The sequence below is a fragment of the Mus musculus genome, chromosome 2 (assembly GCF_000001635.26).
Source record: "Mus musculus strain C57BL/6J chromosome 2, GRCm38.p6 C57BL/6J".
NCBI classification, from domain to species: Eukaryota; Metazoa; Chordata; class Mammalia; order Rodentia; family Muridae; genus Mus; species Mus musculus.
Genome location: NC_000068.7, coordinates 157,190,285 through 157,205,824, shown reverse-complemented (window position 1 = coordinate 157,205,824; position 15,540 = coordinate 157,190,285). Strand labels below are relative to the sequence as shown.

Sequence of the window (15,540 nt, the reverse complement as noted above, 5' to 3'; positions counted from 1 at the left end):
ACTCTACTACCTCCAAACTTGGTAGTCTCCACGAGGCCATACCCGCAGCAGTGGATTTTGTCCAAAACAAATTAATCATCATTAACATGTTAAAATCTCTGCTTTGAGTATACCATGAGGCTTTAGTGGGGCATAGGAACTCCTTCATAACTTGCCTTGACGTCCCTGTTTTCTTCTCTAGTGACTCCTTCATCCAAACAAGGACTACTCTGTAATTTTCAAACACACTGCCCCAAGTCCTTAGTGTAGAAGAGAAATAATCCAAATCAGGGAATACAGTGAAGGCAAACGATTCTATCCTACCATCCAACTCTCTTGGAAGAGCTGATCAATAAGTATGACAATTTCAGATAAGGTACAATGGAGACGATGAAATAGAAGTTAGGTGTCAGCTTATAGATGTACTGCTCAGTAATGGCCTGAGAAGGTTAAAATTAGACTTAAATGATGAAGAGCAAGGTATGCAAAGATATGCACAATAGCATTTTCACACACGGAGAAAAGCCTCCTGCGACTGAGAACTAGCTTGATATTCCCAAGGTTACGAGTTACCTGGTGCATCTGAATGCTATTATTTTTCTGTATTTTAAAGACAAAAAATGATCTCGTGCAGGATTCTGAGTGAAAACGATCAGGTTCTAGTTTAGGTTTTAAAAACACCTTTCAGGTAAGCGCGAGGACCATCTCTATTCCTGAAACGACTATTTACTGGGACAGTTTCCAGAATCCTGGGAGTGAGGCTGAGACCCGTCACCCCAAACCCTTGTCCCTGCATCCCTTTCTGGCGAGATTTGGGAGTCTCTGACGTGGCGCTTCTACGTGAAGAAGCCACTTTCGGCAGCTCCCGCCTCCACCTCCATCGAGGGTCAAAGCTCAGTGAGAGCGGGCTGGAGGCGCGCCGGGGAGCTGACAAACCTAGGGTCCACAGGACAGTGTCATGGAGAAGGCTTCCCACTAGCGTGAACGGACTCGCAGTCCCAAGTCACCCACACCAGGGAACCCGCGGTGGAGAGCGCGGGGCGCGAGCTACAGTCCCGGCAGCCTCAGCACCGGCTCGGATCCTTCCGCCCCGCTCTCTCACGTCCGTCCCCGCGGCCCGGAGCCCCGCAGCTGCCCACCCAGGGCCCGAGCTAGATCTCCGTTAGAGTCCGAGGTCCATCTTCTTATCCCATTCCGGGAGACGGGCTGCTGCGGGCTCCAGAGGAGAAAGGGACTTTTTGAGAAGAAAAGCGGAGGCAGACGATGAAGGGAAGGCGAGCTCAAGAAGGCGATTTTCGCGCGCTTTGTCGCGGGGGGTTGTGGGTAGCTCGCCGGGAGGGAAAAGAAAACCCCGAAGCCGGTCGCGCCGCCCGTCGGGCCGGAGGGGGATATGTTCGAGGACGAGCCCCACGCCGAGGGGGCGGCGGCGGTCGCCGCGGCCAGGGAGGCGCTGCAGGCCCTGTGCCAGGAACTGAACCTGGACGAGGGAAGCGCGGCCGAAGCCCTGGATGACTTCACGGCCATCCGCGGCAACTACAGCCTAGAGGTGAGCGGCGGCAGGTGGGCGGCGGCCCCGACCCTCGCCAGGCCCCACCCCCGGCCCGCCCCCGCCCCAAGCCTATCGGGCGGTGGGAGTTCCCCACCTACGAGGGTCTCCGAGGAGTGCGGGGAGGGAAGGGTGGGTGTAGCTCGGCCAACCCACCCATTTGGATTGAGGCGGGAAACCGAAGATCGGAAAGTGAGCCGCCGGTTCTGCGGGGGTTCCCTAGGCTCCCAACTTTCAAACTTGATTTCTGCGCGCCGCCCAGTGCCCCAAACGGCGCGGTGCTGCCGTTAAATCGATCAGACCTGATCCCGCGGTAAAATGAATTACTCATCGCTGCTCAGCCCTTTGATTATGTCTTCCCCAACTCGTTTGAAACACCACTGGATCCCCATTCCACAGAGGGAGAAAGTGGGGTCGGTAAGAAGTTAATTTAGCGCCCAAGGTGACGCAGTTTGCCATGCAACCTGGTACAGCAGTTTGAGCCCTTTAACTCCTCCATTCTTCCACCTAATCGAGTGTAGCAGTTAGTTCGTTTATACCATGCACTGTAGTTAGATAGATCAAAGTCAGCACACACAAAGCTCTTCTCAGCCCCACGTTCCTCTCTGCCAGGCCGTTGCTCTAACGATTGATGTGGTATCTGGCTCTGAATAAAATAAATGGTGCTTGTTATCATTATTAGGTATTCCCAGTAACACACACACATATGTTAATGATATATATGTGTGTGTGTGTGTGTGTATACATATATATATATATACCCAGGGGGTATCGAGACAGACTATTTCAGCATCTAACTGAGATGTACAAAAGCTTTCATTATACACATGGGCAGGATTCACATATAGGATTCCTCTGACTCAGACTGCCAGCGAAATAATTGCTGGTCAGGGAGTAGGAAATAGGGAGCAACTGTTGTACACATGTCTATACTCCTATGAGAGAAAAGTACCTGAGACTACACACACACACACACACACACACACACACACACATATATAAAATTTGTCTTTACAGCAGGACAGTGACTACTATACCTGTTTTCTTGGTGGTGTTACAGCTCAACATCCTTTTTTTTTTTTTTAGAGAATTAGAGTCACTCTAATATAGAAACCCAGATTGGTCATAAGCTTAGTGTAGAAGTAGACTTGTATTGGCATGTGTGTGGAATTCATGTCCATGCATTCAGCAGATCAAGAGTCTTTGGGGAAAATTACATTTGTCCTGAGCATGAACAGACTTGTCATTCCACAAACAATGTAATGTTATTTATATAGCATTTACATCAAGTAATCTAGAGATGATCATAGGTTATGTGCAAATGCATTGCCATTTTAAATCAGGGACTTAAACATCCTTGGATTTTGCTATCTTCTGGAGTACAGGAGCCATCCCCCAGGGGGTATGGAGACAGACTATTTCAGCATCTAACTGAGATGTACAAAAGCTTTCATTATACACATGGGCAGGATTCACATATAGGATTCCTCTGACTCAGACTGCCAGCGAAATAATTGCTGGTCAGGGAGTAGGAAATAGGGAGCAACTGTTGTACACGTGTCTATACTCCTATGAGAGAAAAGTACCTGAGACTAACTCACATGTTTTCAGCAAAAGGCAGAATAGACTTAATGAAAGATAGTGATCTACAAAAGAAGGTTCATAACCGGAAAACGGGGAGAATCTGAAAGTATGAGAGAGCTGGAGAGCTGGCCTGGCAGAGAACGTGCTTGCCGAGCCCCTGGATCCCCAGCAGCCACATACAAGGCAGGTGCAGTGGCAGTGTGGGCTGTAACCCAGGGGGGTTACAGGTAATGAGACATGGAAGGGTGAAGACAGGCAAACCCCAGGAGTGCTCTGGCCTGCTCCGGATTCAGTTAGAGACTGTCCTAACAGGCTGAGAATGATAGATGAAGTCACACAACATCTAACTCTGGCCGTCACTCATGCATACATGAATGGGTGAGTGCATGAACATACATGCGCACACACATATGCTATTCAAAGGAAATTTTAATGACATCTCAGTTGAAAAAAATATAAAAAATATATTTTTATATGTATATAATATATACTATATACATGTAATATATACAATACATATATATTATATGTATATATTTTGTTTTGTTTTGTTTTGTTTTTTGACTCCCTGGAAAAGCATTCAGAAACCCCAGGTCTTATTTGATCTCCTCAGATAAGCATGGTTGAATACAATGTGTATCCAAGTCACTGCAACTAGCTGCTTGTTTCAAATTCTTAAGCAAGTTAAACTCAGCCCAGGTTGTGTGCTTTTTTTGCAGGTCACTCTGCCTGGACTATTCACCTGTGACTCCAGAGAATGCTGACGATCTAAATTCTAAATCCATAGTTAGGCAGAGCTGATTGACACTTAATTGTTTGCTTTTAGAAAGCACTCCTTTATGAATTGAGTTTGGAGGATTCTGTCCTGTATTTTGTTTCTTCTTGTTCTTTTTTTCTTCTAGTTGTTGGTGAAAGGCACTTGGAGCAAAGGCAACTTCCTCCCTCTGCTGCCCACTAAGAATCCCTGCCACAGACTCCACCCCCCTCTAACTCCCCACAGGAGCCCTGCTGACCAGCTTCTTCCACCCACTCTCCTCACTCACACTTTCTGGTAGCTTGCTGCTTAGTAGTTTTAGATCTTCTTTTGTGAAGTCTTTACTGAATTCTAGTCAAAGTCAGCTATTACACTGTATTTCCCACACTTTCTCTTTCGTTTTTATAACCTGTTTTTGTTATGTTTTGTTTTTACCAGTTACAGGAAGCAGTTTCTGTTTCTTTTCTTAGCTTTAGATCTGGAGGTTTAGAACTGTCTTTGATTTTTGTTGTTTAGTTGTTTTAAGCACTCTACCATTGAGGTATATTTCTAACCTTGTCACAAAAATGTTTTAACTAAAATTTTAATTTCTAATGGGGACCCATGCGTTGGTGCGTGTGTGGCGGTTAGAGAACAACCCCTGTGGAGTCAGTTCTCTCCTCCATGTTTGCATGGGTCCCAGGGATCACAGTGAGGGAGGGCTTCAACCCCACAGCAAGCGCCATCTCTCCAGCCCTGCATCTGTAATTCTTTCTAGCATTCTCATTTTCCTTGAGATTATGATCTAATTAAATCACTCTTCCTGCCCCTTTCCTCCCTCCAACCCCTCCCATGTACTTCCCTTTTGTGCCCTCTCAAATTCATGGCCGTTTTCTTTATTGTTGTTCCGTGTGTGTGTGTGTGTGTGTGTGTGTGTGTGTGTGTGTGTGTCTGTGTGTGTGTTTCTAACTATATGAATACGTATGCTTGGTGCATATGTTTATGTTTTCTGGCTGAGCGTTTGATGCTGGAGAAACAGTTGTTTGTGCTCTTTCTCCTTCCCTCAGCATCACTGGTTGCCTGGAGTTTTTCATCTTGGTTCTCCTTTCCACATTAGCACCTCTACAGATGCCATCCTTGTTCAGGCTTTTGATTAGACGGCCATGTTGGTGTCTGCATCTGTAATTTTTTTTTAAAGATTTATTTATTTTATTTATACAAGTACACTGTAGCTGTCTTCAGACACACCAGAAGAGGGTATCCAATCCCATTACAGATGGTTGTGAGCCACCATGTGATTGCTGGGAATTGAACTCAGGACCTCTGGAAGAGCAGTCAGTACTCTTAACCACTGAGCCATCTCTTCAGCCCCTGCATCTATAATTCTTTTTTTGTTTTTTTTTGTTTTTTTTTTTTTTTGTTTTTTTTGAGACAGGGTTTCTCTGTGTAGCCCTGGCTATCCTGGAACTCACTCTGTAGATCAGGCTGGCCTCAAACTCAGAAATCTGCCTGCCTCTGCCTCCCAAGTGCTGGGATTAAAGGCGTGCGCCACCACCGCCTGGCGCATCTATAATTCTTAATTATCAAACTTCAACTGTATTACATGTAGTCATGAGGTGTTTTCAGTTTGAAGACATTTGAAACCAAAAGCAGAATATTAAGTGTTGAATTTCCAGTTGTTACTGTTTTTAGATACGTAAACTGAGACCTACAAACGATGGAGAACTGTTTACTAGCTAACGATAATTTACTATGGATAAATACAACCCTGAATCTATACCTCACAAAAAATTGACATTGCCCTTCATATTGTAGATAATAATATTAATATATCATATGTCAGATTATTAACATACTATGTCAATGTGACACATTATATACTAATATTAATATTTTTGACATGTGACACCTTTGATGACTTTCTACTCTACTTTTTCTTTTCTTTGCCAAATTGGTTAAAAAGAAACATAAAACATAAAAAAATAAATATCATCAAGACTGTTTTAAAACTGAGAAAGATGCCAGATGTGGCGCATGCCTTTAATCCCAGCACTCAGGAGGCAGATGCAAGCAGATCTCTGTGAGTTCAAACCCAGCCTAGTCTACTACAGAAGTAATTCCAAGACAGCCAGTGCTACACAAAGAAACCTTGTCTTGAAAACAAAACAAAGTCAAAAATTGAGGAAGATAATACAAAGAGATTTTAGTAGAATTCTTTCAGTAAGACTAAATTTGGAATTAAGTAAGAGATCTATTTTGTAGATTAGAAATTTAGAAAATTTTCTGAATTTTTTTTTCATGCTATGGTTCTAAGAAAAAGAAGAATGTGGGGGGTCTGTACTGATGTTTGGGATTGTGTTAGCCATATTTTCTCAGACAAATGAACTTATAAGGCCTCTTCCAGACATGTATTGTGTTTGCATTGGCCTGCAGGGAGAAGTTATACACTGGCTGGCATGCTCTTTATATGTTGCTTGCCGCAAGAGCATCATTCCTACTGTGGGAAAGGGCGTCATGGAAGGAAACTGTGTCTCACTCACCAGAATACTGCGCTCAGCTAAGTTAAGGTAAGACATTTTGAGTTTTCCAAATGTTTTAGAAGTACTAGATTTGGGCTGGAGAGGCTGGAGAGGTGGCTCGATTGGGTAGAGTATTCCCATCAGTACCAGGCTTCAGCGACCTGGATCCTCAGCGCTGGGGGAACGAGACAGGCCAATCCTGGGGGCCTCTTGGCTCGCCAGTTCAGTCAAAATGACACCTCAATCTCAAAATTAAAGTGGAGGGTGTGTAGACATGGCCCAGTGCTTAAGAGGGCTTGCTTTTCCACAGAACCTGGATTTGGCTCTCAACACCCATGTCAGGGCTCACAACTCTGAAACTACATTTCCAAGGGCTTGGGTACCTCCTTCTTGCCTTCATAGGCATCTGCTCAGACATGGCATACACACACACACACACACACACATACATACACACACACACACACACACAAAGATAAATTTTAAAATAATTTAGAAAAATCAAGTGGAAACGTGATTGAGGGAGATACTCAGTGTCATTTACTGGCTTCCTCTTGTAGCCATATAAAGAAGTGTATGAACGATGGGCGTGGTGACACACGCCTTTGATCCCAGCACTCGAGAGGCAGAGGCAGGTGGATTTCTGAGTTGGAGGCCAGCCTGGTCTACAAAGTGAGTTCCAGGACAGCCAGGGATACACAGAGAAACCCTGTCTCGAAAAACAAACAAAAAATAGAAGTGTATGCACATGTGTGCACACACATATGTGCACACACATGTGTGCACTCACAACCTCTTGCGCGTGCTCGACTGGCCAGGAAGAACGACGCTGCAACAGGATCCTTCTGCACACGTTTATTGGGAGAGCTTGATTATAGAGGCGAAAAGACCTCCGAGCCCAGAACTGGTGCTGCTTTTATAGGCCTAGGAGGGGCGTGTCTCACACCCGGATTGGTTATGCACTAAGCCTCATTTGCATGTTCCTCATCTGATTGGCTACTCTCTCTCAGTACCTTACAGAACCTTATTATCATACCTCATTTGCATGTCTCACATCTGATTGGTTATACTCTCAGTACCTTACAGAACCTCATTATCATACCTCATTTGCATGTCTCACATCTGATTGGTTATACTCTCAGTACCTTACAGAACCTCATTATCATGCCTGGGCCAGGCAGTGTCTTTGCAAAAAACTTTACTGCATATGTACACATTGGTTGTTTGTCCAATCTTATGCGTGGTGGCCAGCAGTAGTCAGTGCCACTCAGCAACGGCACATGTGGCTTCCCACAACAACCCATGCTCACAGAGGCTGAACTTTGATTTTAGGCTTCAGTTTCTCTCATTCTAAGTCCTCTGACTTGGTTCAGCCCCGGTGTGCTAATGCATGTCCTTTCCTGTTAGACCCTAACCCTAACAGACTTCTGTTACCGACATTGTAGCTCTGTCTTTACTCCCTGGTTTTTTCTTAAGGGAAACAGTTTAAAGCTTTTGGGGAACAGCTGTGGTCCAGTCTCACTGCCACTCCCGTTGCATCCTTCCTACTTACTCCATCACTTTGTCGTTCATCATCAAGTCTCTCTCTCTCTCAGTGTTTGTTATGTAATCATTTCAAAATATGCTGTATTCATTATAGCCTTTCATCTTGAAGTTGCTTTCAGTGATATTTTAATTAATTAGTTATTATCTTATTTTTGAGAGTGGATCTCAGTTTATAGCCCAGATCCAGGCTACTATCAAAACTGGCTCCTGCTTCATTCTTCCAGCTTGTACGGTTATAAATGTGTGTCAGCATGGCCTGTTTCTGTGGTATTTCTTAATCGGGAACTTAACACAAACTTTTTTCTCTTATGCCCCTTTAATAAGGAATATTTCTATAATTTCTGTCTCTTATGACATTATTGGGATTATAGGCATGAGCCACCATGGTAATAACAACCAGTTTATAATAAAGATTTAAAAAATTATGTGGCCAGTGATGAGAAAAAGATTGTTTCTACAACAGTGGCTAGGTTTCGCTTAATGTTACTGTAGCATGAATCTTCATTTTTACCCATGACAATTGAGATCTAGTGAAGAGCCTTTAACCGTCTTGACTTTATTCATTTTCCACAAACCTAAAATTGTTGTTGTTGTTGTTTTAATTGATGTAAACTGACACTACACGTACCACTCCCCATTCCAGAATGGGGCTTTAATAACTGCTTCCTTCTACGCGGATGCTCAGGGTTAGGAAGGAGACATGACCTCAAATAGACTTATCAGTGACTCCCCTCCCCCACCCCAGAGGTGCACACCAGCATGTACCTGAATCTGGATTAGTGCCGTTCCTTGTTGCCTGCCCAGGTCAATAGTCCTGTGCAGTTGGCCAAGGAACGAGGAGAGGGTAGAACTAAGACCCACGGAATGCTTAGTAGTGACAAGAAATAAAATTAAGGAATGGAAATCAACTACACAGAGAAACTATCTCAAACAAAGAAAAAGAATGCAAACACTTGAACAGGACCCCGCCTGTAGTAGTCTGGTGCTTTGTGAACAACTTTACATTTGGGAGACTTCTTTTTCCTTCACACTGACTTTGTGAGCCTCTACACTGTTGACTGACGTTGACTTCATAGACTACATCTAGAGCATTGGCTTCCTGTAGAGGATGAAAGAATCAGGTAGGTGCTTTTATTGCCCGTATCCTAGAGGACCACTGTCACTTCGCTTTTCTCAGTCCCCGAGATGCTCCTGGAACCAGTGTGGTTAGTAGTACTGGGAGTGGAAGTTTAGGCTGGAGTGAGGGCTTATGTTGTTTTAGTTTAGGTTTTGAAAACAAAGACTTTTTTTTTTAAGATTTATTTATTCTATGTATATGAGTACACTGTAGCTGTCTTCAGACACACCAGAAGAGGGCATCAGATCCCATTACAGGTGGTTGTGAGCCACCATGTGGTTGCTGGGAATTGAACTCAGGACCTCTGGAAAAGCAGTCAGTGCTCTTAACCTCTGAGCCATCTCTCCAGCCTGAAAGCAAAGATTTTTAATCATGAAGTGACTGTGTCATTTTCAGTTCATTATGTGGACTAATTTTTAAATTACCTTTTCTTTCTTTTTTTAAAGCTTAATACAGTTTTTTAGTAAAATGAAGAAATGGATGGACATGTCAAACCTACCACAAGAGTTTCGTGAGCGGATAGAAAGGCTAGAAAGAAATTTTGAAGTATCTACTGTAATTTTTAAAAAATTTGAGCCCATTTTTTTAGATATCTTTCAAAATCCATATGAAGAGCCACCAAAGTTGCCCCGGAGCCGAAAACAGAGGTAAGAAGACCCTTGATTCTCCTAGATCTGTGATGCAGGGTCATTAGGAGACTTTAATTTTAAAAGTCCGTATTTACCTTCGGCAGAGACTTAAATTTCTTACAATCACTTATATTTCAAAATAAGGGTGATACTTTAGTTATGTTTTTCTAATCTGATTGTTGCGTGCATCTTGCAACACTCCGTGGAGTGTGCTGAGCCGTCCGTATGGCGTCCCGAGTGGAATTGTACATGCGATTTGACCCTTTCGTTTATGTTTGCTCTCCATGCTTAGCAGGTTAGCCTGGCCAAATAAAACAATAAACAAAACCAAAGCATCTCTCCCTTCAGGAGGATCCCCTGCAGTGTTAAGGACCTCTTTAACTTCTGCTGGACACTCTTTGTTTACACCAAGGGTAAGTTACACTCTCCCCGCTTTCTACCCTGGGATTTGGTGATGGTTGACATGAGCGGGTTCTGGATCTTAACTTTTTTTCCTTATGAAGGGAATTTCCGTATGATTGGTGATGATTTAGTAAACTCCTATCATTTACTTCTGTGCTGCTTGGACCTGATCTTTGCCAATGCTATAATGTGCCCAAATAGACGAGACTTGTTAAATCCATCATTTAAAGGTAAGATGTTTATTTTTGAAAAGTAATTATTAACTTTTAGAAAAAGTATAAAAATTGACTGTTCTGTCCCTCCTGTTCCCTTCATGCTTTGTCTAACTAGGCTTACCATCTGATTTCCATGCTCCGGACTTCAAAGCCGCAGAAGAGCCTCCGTGCATCATTGCTGTACTTTGTGATCTGCATGACGGACTTCTAGTAGAAGCAAAAGGGATAAAGGAGCATTACTTTAAGCCATATATTTCAAAGCTCTTTGATAAGAAGGTACTAATAATTAAATGTTTAAGGGCCAGGAGCAGCCTGAAAGTAAAGAACCGTCTCAGCATTCTAGGACCCATGGTCAGATACCCCAGGTCTGGGGCTAGAGAGATGGCTCTGAAGGTAGGAGCACTTACTGCTCGTGCAGAAGACCCAGGTTCAATTCCCAGCACCCACATGGAAGCTCACAGCTTCAGGGGAGGGAGAGTCTATGTTTTTAAAGGTATGGTTCATGGTAGGTTAACCACACTCCGGTGGGTGACCCTGCTGGTATGCCCAAGTATCTGAGCAGCACAATTGGGGTCAAGTGGAGGGAGGTGGGTAGGTTTGGGAGAAATTAGGAGGGGATAAATAAAGTCAAAATAACGTTGATGCAGTTCTTAAAGAAGTAATAAAAATATTTTTTAACTTTTGAAAAATATTGCCATAGACTAACTTTGAAGTATTTTGAAAATTTGTCTTTAGGGCTGTGTAGCATAATGGTGATGTGCTCACTTAGCCTGAGTAAATCCCCAATTCAGTATCTAGGACCATTAAAACCAAAAATACCTAGATATTGGTATGGTCCTAGATATTGAATTGGGGATTTACTCAGGCTGAGTGAGCACACCACCATTATGTCCTTAGTGCCCAAACGTTACTTTCTGTTCTCGGAGTAGTGTCACTGTTTTAAAATTAAGTGTGTGTGTGTGTGTGTGTGTGTGTATGGTGTGTATATATATATATATATATATACATGTTAGCTAGGCAGTGGTGATGCACGCCTTTAATCCCAGTACTTGAGAGGTAGAGGCAGGCAGATTTTTGAGTTCGAGGCCAGCCTGGTCTACAGAGTGAGTTCCAGGACAGCCAGGGCTACACAAAGAAACCCTGACTAGAAAAACAAAAAACAACAACAACAAAATATATATATATATATACACATGTGTGCCTGAGTGTATATGTATGTGTACCACATGTGTGCAAGATCACTCCAAGGTCAGAAGAGGCATTGGGTCTAGAACTGGAGTTACAGATGGTCATGAACCACAATGTGGGCGCTGGGAACAGGACCCAGGTGCTTTGCAAGAGCAGCCAGTGCTGTTAACTCCTGAGCCATGTCTTGAGCCCTTGGTCTGAAATTTTTAATAATTTTTCACGCGTGTTTCATATATATGTGAAAATATTTTTAATATCTCATTTTTGTGCTTGTTAATATTCCCTAAATTATTTTTTTGTTGGCAGATTTTAAAAGGTGAATGCCTCTTGGATCTTTCCAGCTTTACTGATAATAGGTAGGTATTTACAGATGGGCGTGGTGGTGCACACCTGTATGTAATGTCAGCACAGGGACATGGTGGCAGGACATTCAGAGGTTCAAGGCCAGCCTTGCTACATAGTGAGTTTGAGACCAGCCTGAGCTACATTACATGAGATCATATAAATAATAGGTAAATATCCAATCCAAATAGTGTATGGCCTGTCCTAGTCTGGCAATGATGATTTGTTGAAATGTGTTGACTGAAACATTAAATATAAAGGTAACTCCTTCATATCAAAATCTTGCTCTAAGGCCATTGAATGGAATTGTCATTAAACCGTGTTGGCTAAATACATTTAAGAAACATTTGCATTTGAAACAATTATACTCCTATGAGGACTCAGAAATACACACAATACATCTATGTTTGATTTTATATTCTTCTAATTAGTTAATGTTAGCAACTGACAATGTCCTTCTTTCAAAGCCACTCTTATGTCCTTAGTGCCCAAATGTTACTTTCTGTTCTCGGATTAGTGTCGCTGTTTTAAAATTAAGTGTATAGTCTGCTTTGACTTGCACTTCAAGGTAAGTTACTGCTGTGACTGTCGTGAATGTTCATACTTGGGTAGGAACCTCTGAGATTCTTAGATAAATAAAGGTAATGAAAATACGGAGTCATCATTTTCCCCAAGCTGTTGTCTGTGTCTTGTCTTTTTGCTGAGATAAGTGTGCGGTCTAGCTCAGACTTCTTCTGGCAGCTGAAAGCAGTTCTCTTTGCAGCAAAGCCGTGAACAAGGAATATGAAGAGTATGTCCTAACTGTTGGGGACTTCGATGAGAGGATCTTTTTGGGAGCAGATGCAGAGGAGGAGATTGGAACACCTCGAAAGTTCACTGCTGACACCCCATTTGGGAAACTGACATCACAGGCCAGTGTGGAATGCAACCTTCAACAACACTTTGAAAAAGTAATATAGCCTAGCCTGGCCTCAGTTGTGAACGATGCCTGTCTTTTCTCTCTCTCGTTCTACTAACAGCAGAGGCATCTTTCAAATTAGATATTGCATTTCTTCTACTAATTCATATTGCCATGAAAGCCCTGACAGGTAACTTGTAGACTATGCTACTTACTCTTGCCGTTGGTCATGCCTTATGTACATTTTCCAAGCACACCGTTTTGTCATGCCCTGTGTCTTTTGACATAACACACAGTTTCTTACAGGTCCCTTTGCTTCAGGTAGCCTGTGTTATGTTGCTTCAGAGTTGTCGTCTCTGTCCCTGCACTTGACACACACTGTTTTTGGCTGACTTTTGCTATGGAGCTGTAGACGGGAGTATCGAGGGCCGAGGCTGGATTCTGTGTTTACCTGGGAGATTTGGTAGAGGAGAAAGGCTAATAATGGGGAGTCACCTTGCAGAGAGTGGGGCCTCCTTCCCGGCTCTCTACTGACCTCATTAGCACAGGCAAATCTTATACTTACCTGTGCCCATTTCCTCATGTATAAAATTAAAGTAGGTCGTACGTAAACATTATTTCTCGGATATGTTGTATGAGATAAATGAGACTATAGATATGAAGTCTGATTCAGTTGTACAATTGTCATTAGCATAATATTGCTAGACATCTGGTTGGTAGCCTGTAAAGGAAGGACAGTAATAAGTAGTGTACCTGTAAATGTGAATACAGAAGATGGGGCACACGCTGCAGTAAGCATTTAGCCAGAGGAAATAACTCGTTAATCTTACACATTTTTGTTGGGCATGGCTAACATGCCTTTAAACCCTCAGGAGGCAGAAGCAGGTGGGTCTCCAGGTGGGTTTCTGAGTTCAAGGCCAGCCTGGTCTATAAAACAGACCAGGACAGCCAGGGCTGTTGCACAGAGAAACCCTGTTTTGAAAAATGAAAAATAAATAAATAAATAAATAAATAAATAAATAATAAAAACCAACAGAGTTTCCTTTTCTGACAGAAACGGTCATTTGCACCTTCTACCCCACTTACTGGACGGCGGTATTTACAAGAAAAAGAGGCAGTCACCACGCCTGTAGCTTCAGCCACTCAAAGTGTAAGCCGGTTACAGAGCATCGTCGCTGGATTAAAAAGCGCACCAAGTGAGCAGCTTCTGAATATTTTTGAGTAAGTGTGTCATTTTTATGTTTTGTCAAAATCAGATTTTTTTTGTTCAGTTATATTTTTAATATATTTGGCATTTTTGAGACTGGGAGTGCATGGGGCAAGTTTTACTGCATCGATTTGATCATAAAATGTGTTGCAGTCTAGGCAGAAGTATCTACTGAAAAATAAAGTTATTTCGCAGAATAATAGGCTTTCAAGTGTATTTGAAAATTTATTGAGTGCAGACACTGCACTCTTGTAAGATCTTGAGTTATTTGTGGTTTTTCTTTTTAGTTGACTTTCTTTTTTATGGGGAAACTTTAGCGTGCCATGGCATGTTTATAGAGGCAAGACCACGTGATGAAGGCATTGCTGTCCTTCCACCAAGCAGATCGTGGACATTGAATGTAGGTTGTTAGGCTCAGAGGCAAATGCCCTTACCCACTAAGCTGTCTCGCTGGCCCCTAAGTTTACTTTAAATGAGTTCAACAGGAGTAGTTATTCAAGGTGAGACTGGTTACCTTCTGGGGACAGTATATAGTGGGATTTCATGGAGTTGATTTTTAAAGAGCCATGTTTCCTGGTAAAGATGGTGGGATGATGTGATAGCAGAGACCCTTCTTTTCTGACTCCTAATGAAATAAAAGAATAATGAGAATCAGGAAAATAATGTTCAGCAGCTCCTTTGAGGAGAGAGAGAGAGAGAGAGAGAGAGAGAGAGGACTTCGTGTTATAATCTTCTAAATTAGTGGTAAGGAAAGGTAATGGAAGGTCTGTTCCAACAGCCTGTTCCCTAACAGGCGGTGCTGGAAGGGTGTGTTTGATAGGATTGTGCTCCTACCCATCACTGTTCCACACTGGGCTCTTCCTCCATCCTTCTGGTGAGGGTAATAATCAGGAGTTCAAGACCAGCCTTGAGACATGACACCTCGTCTCAAAAACAAGCAAAGAGAGCGAGGTGACAACATTTCCAGGTCCAGGCCACTGTTGTTGTCCTCAGAGAATTAGTCCTGTCAAATAACTTAGGCTACACCTGACTCTGTGGCTCACCTTGTGGCTTTACCTTGATGACTGAGCAGGAAGGAGCACTTCCTGGTTACATGAGCCCAGAGCAGTTTTTGTGGTTTTTGGGTTTTTTTTTCTTAAGATTTATTTATTTATTGTATGTAAGTATACTGTAGCTATATTCAGACCCTCCAGAAGAGGGCATCAGATCTCATTACGAATGGTTGTGAGCCACCATGTGGTCGCTGGGAATTGAACTGAGGACCTTTGGAAGAGCAGAAGTCAGTGCTTTTACCTGCTGAGCCATCTCTCCAGCCCCCAGAGCAGTTTTAAAGATAACTCATTTGGTAAAGCGCTGAGACCCTGAGTGTGATTCTCCAGATCCACTAAGGAAGCTGAGTGTGTGGTGCCATGCCTTTGTAAAGTACAGCACCAAGGCAGCAGAAACAAGAAGATGCTTGGGGCTCATCTGAGAATCCAGGCTAATGAGAGAACCTATTTGAAAACAAACTGGTCAGTTTCTGAGGATTGGCACCCAAGGGTGACCTCTGGCATCCACAGATATACATAAACACCAATAAAGAAACAGACAAAAAGTTATTCTCTAAGTCGCCAGGCTCTGACTAACCCTGAGGCAT

General features: G+C 43.0%; 1 protein-coding gene across 3 annotated transcripts in view; it reads left to right on the top strand.

Moving 5' to 3' along the window:
- The first annotated feature begins 1,290 nt into the window (after positions 1-1,290).
- Rbl1 (RB transcriptional corepressor like 1) overlaps positions 1,291-15,540 on the top strand; it is a 58,642-nt gene continuing 44,392 nt past the window's right edge. For 2 of the 3 annotated variants that reach the window (NM_011249.2, NM_001139516.1), the window contains exons 1-9: positions 1,291-1,525; positions 6,276-6,409; positions 9,470-9,670; positions 10,001-10,065; positions 10,156-10,284; positions 10,385-10,545; positions 11,764-11,813; positions 12,563-12,749; positions 13,752-13,918. In NM_011249.2, the coding sequence (NP_035379.2) occupies positions 1,370-1,525; positions 6,276-6,409; positions 9,470-9,670; positions 10,001-10,065; positions 10,156-10,284; positions 10,385-10,545; positions 11,764-11,813; positions 12,563-12,749; positions 13,752-13,918 (1,250 nt within the window). In that variant the 5' untranslated portion in view covers positions 1,291-1,369. The other variant, XM_006499018.1, reaches the window with a different exon arrangement.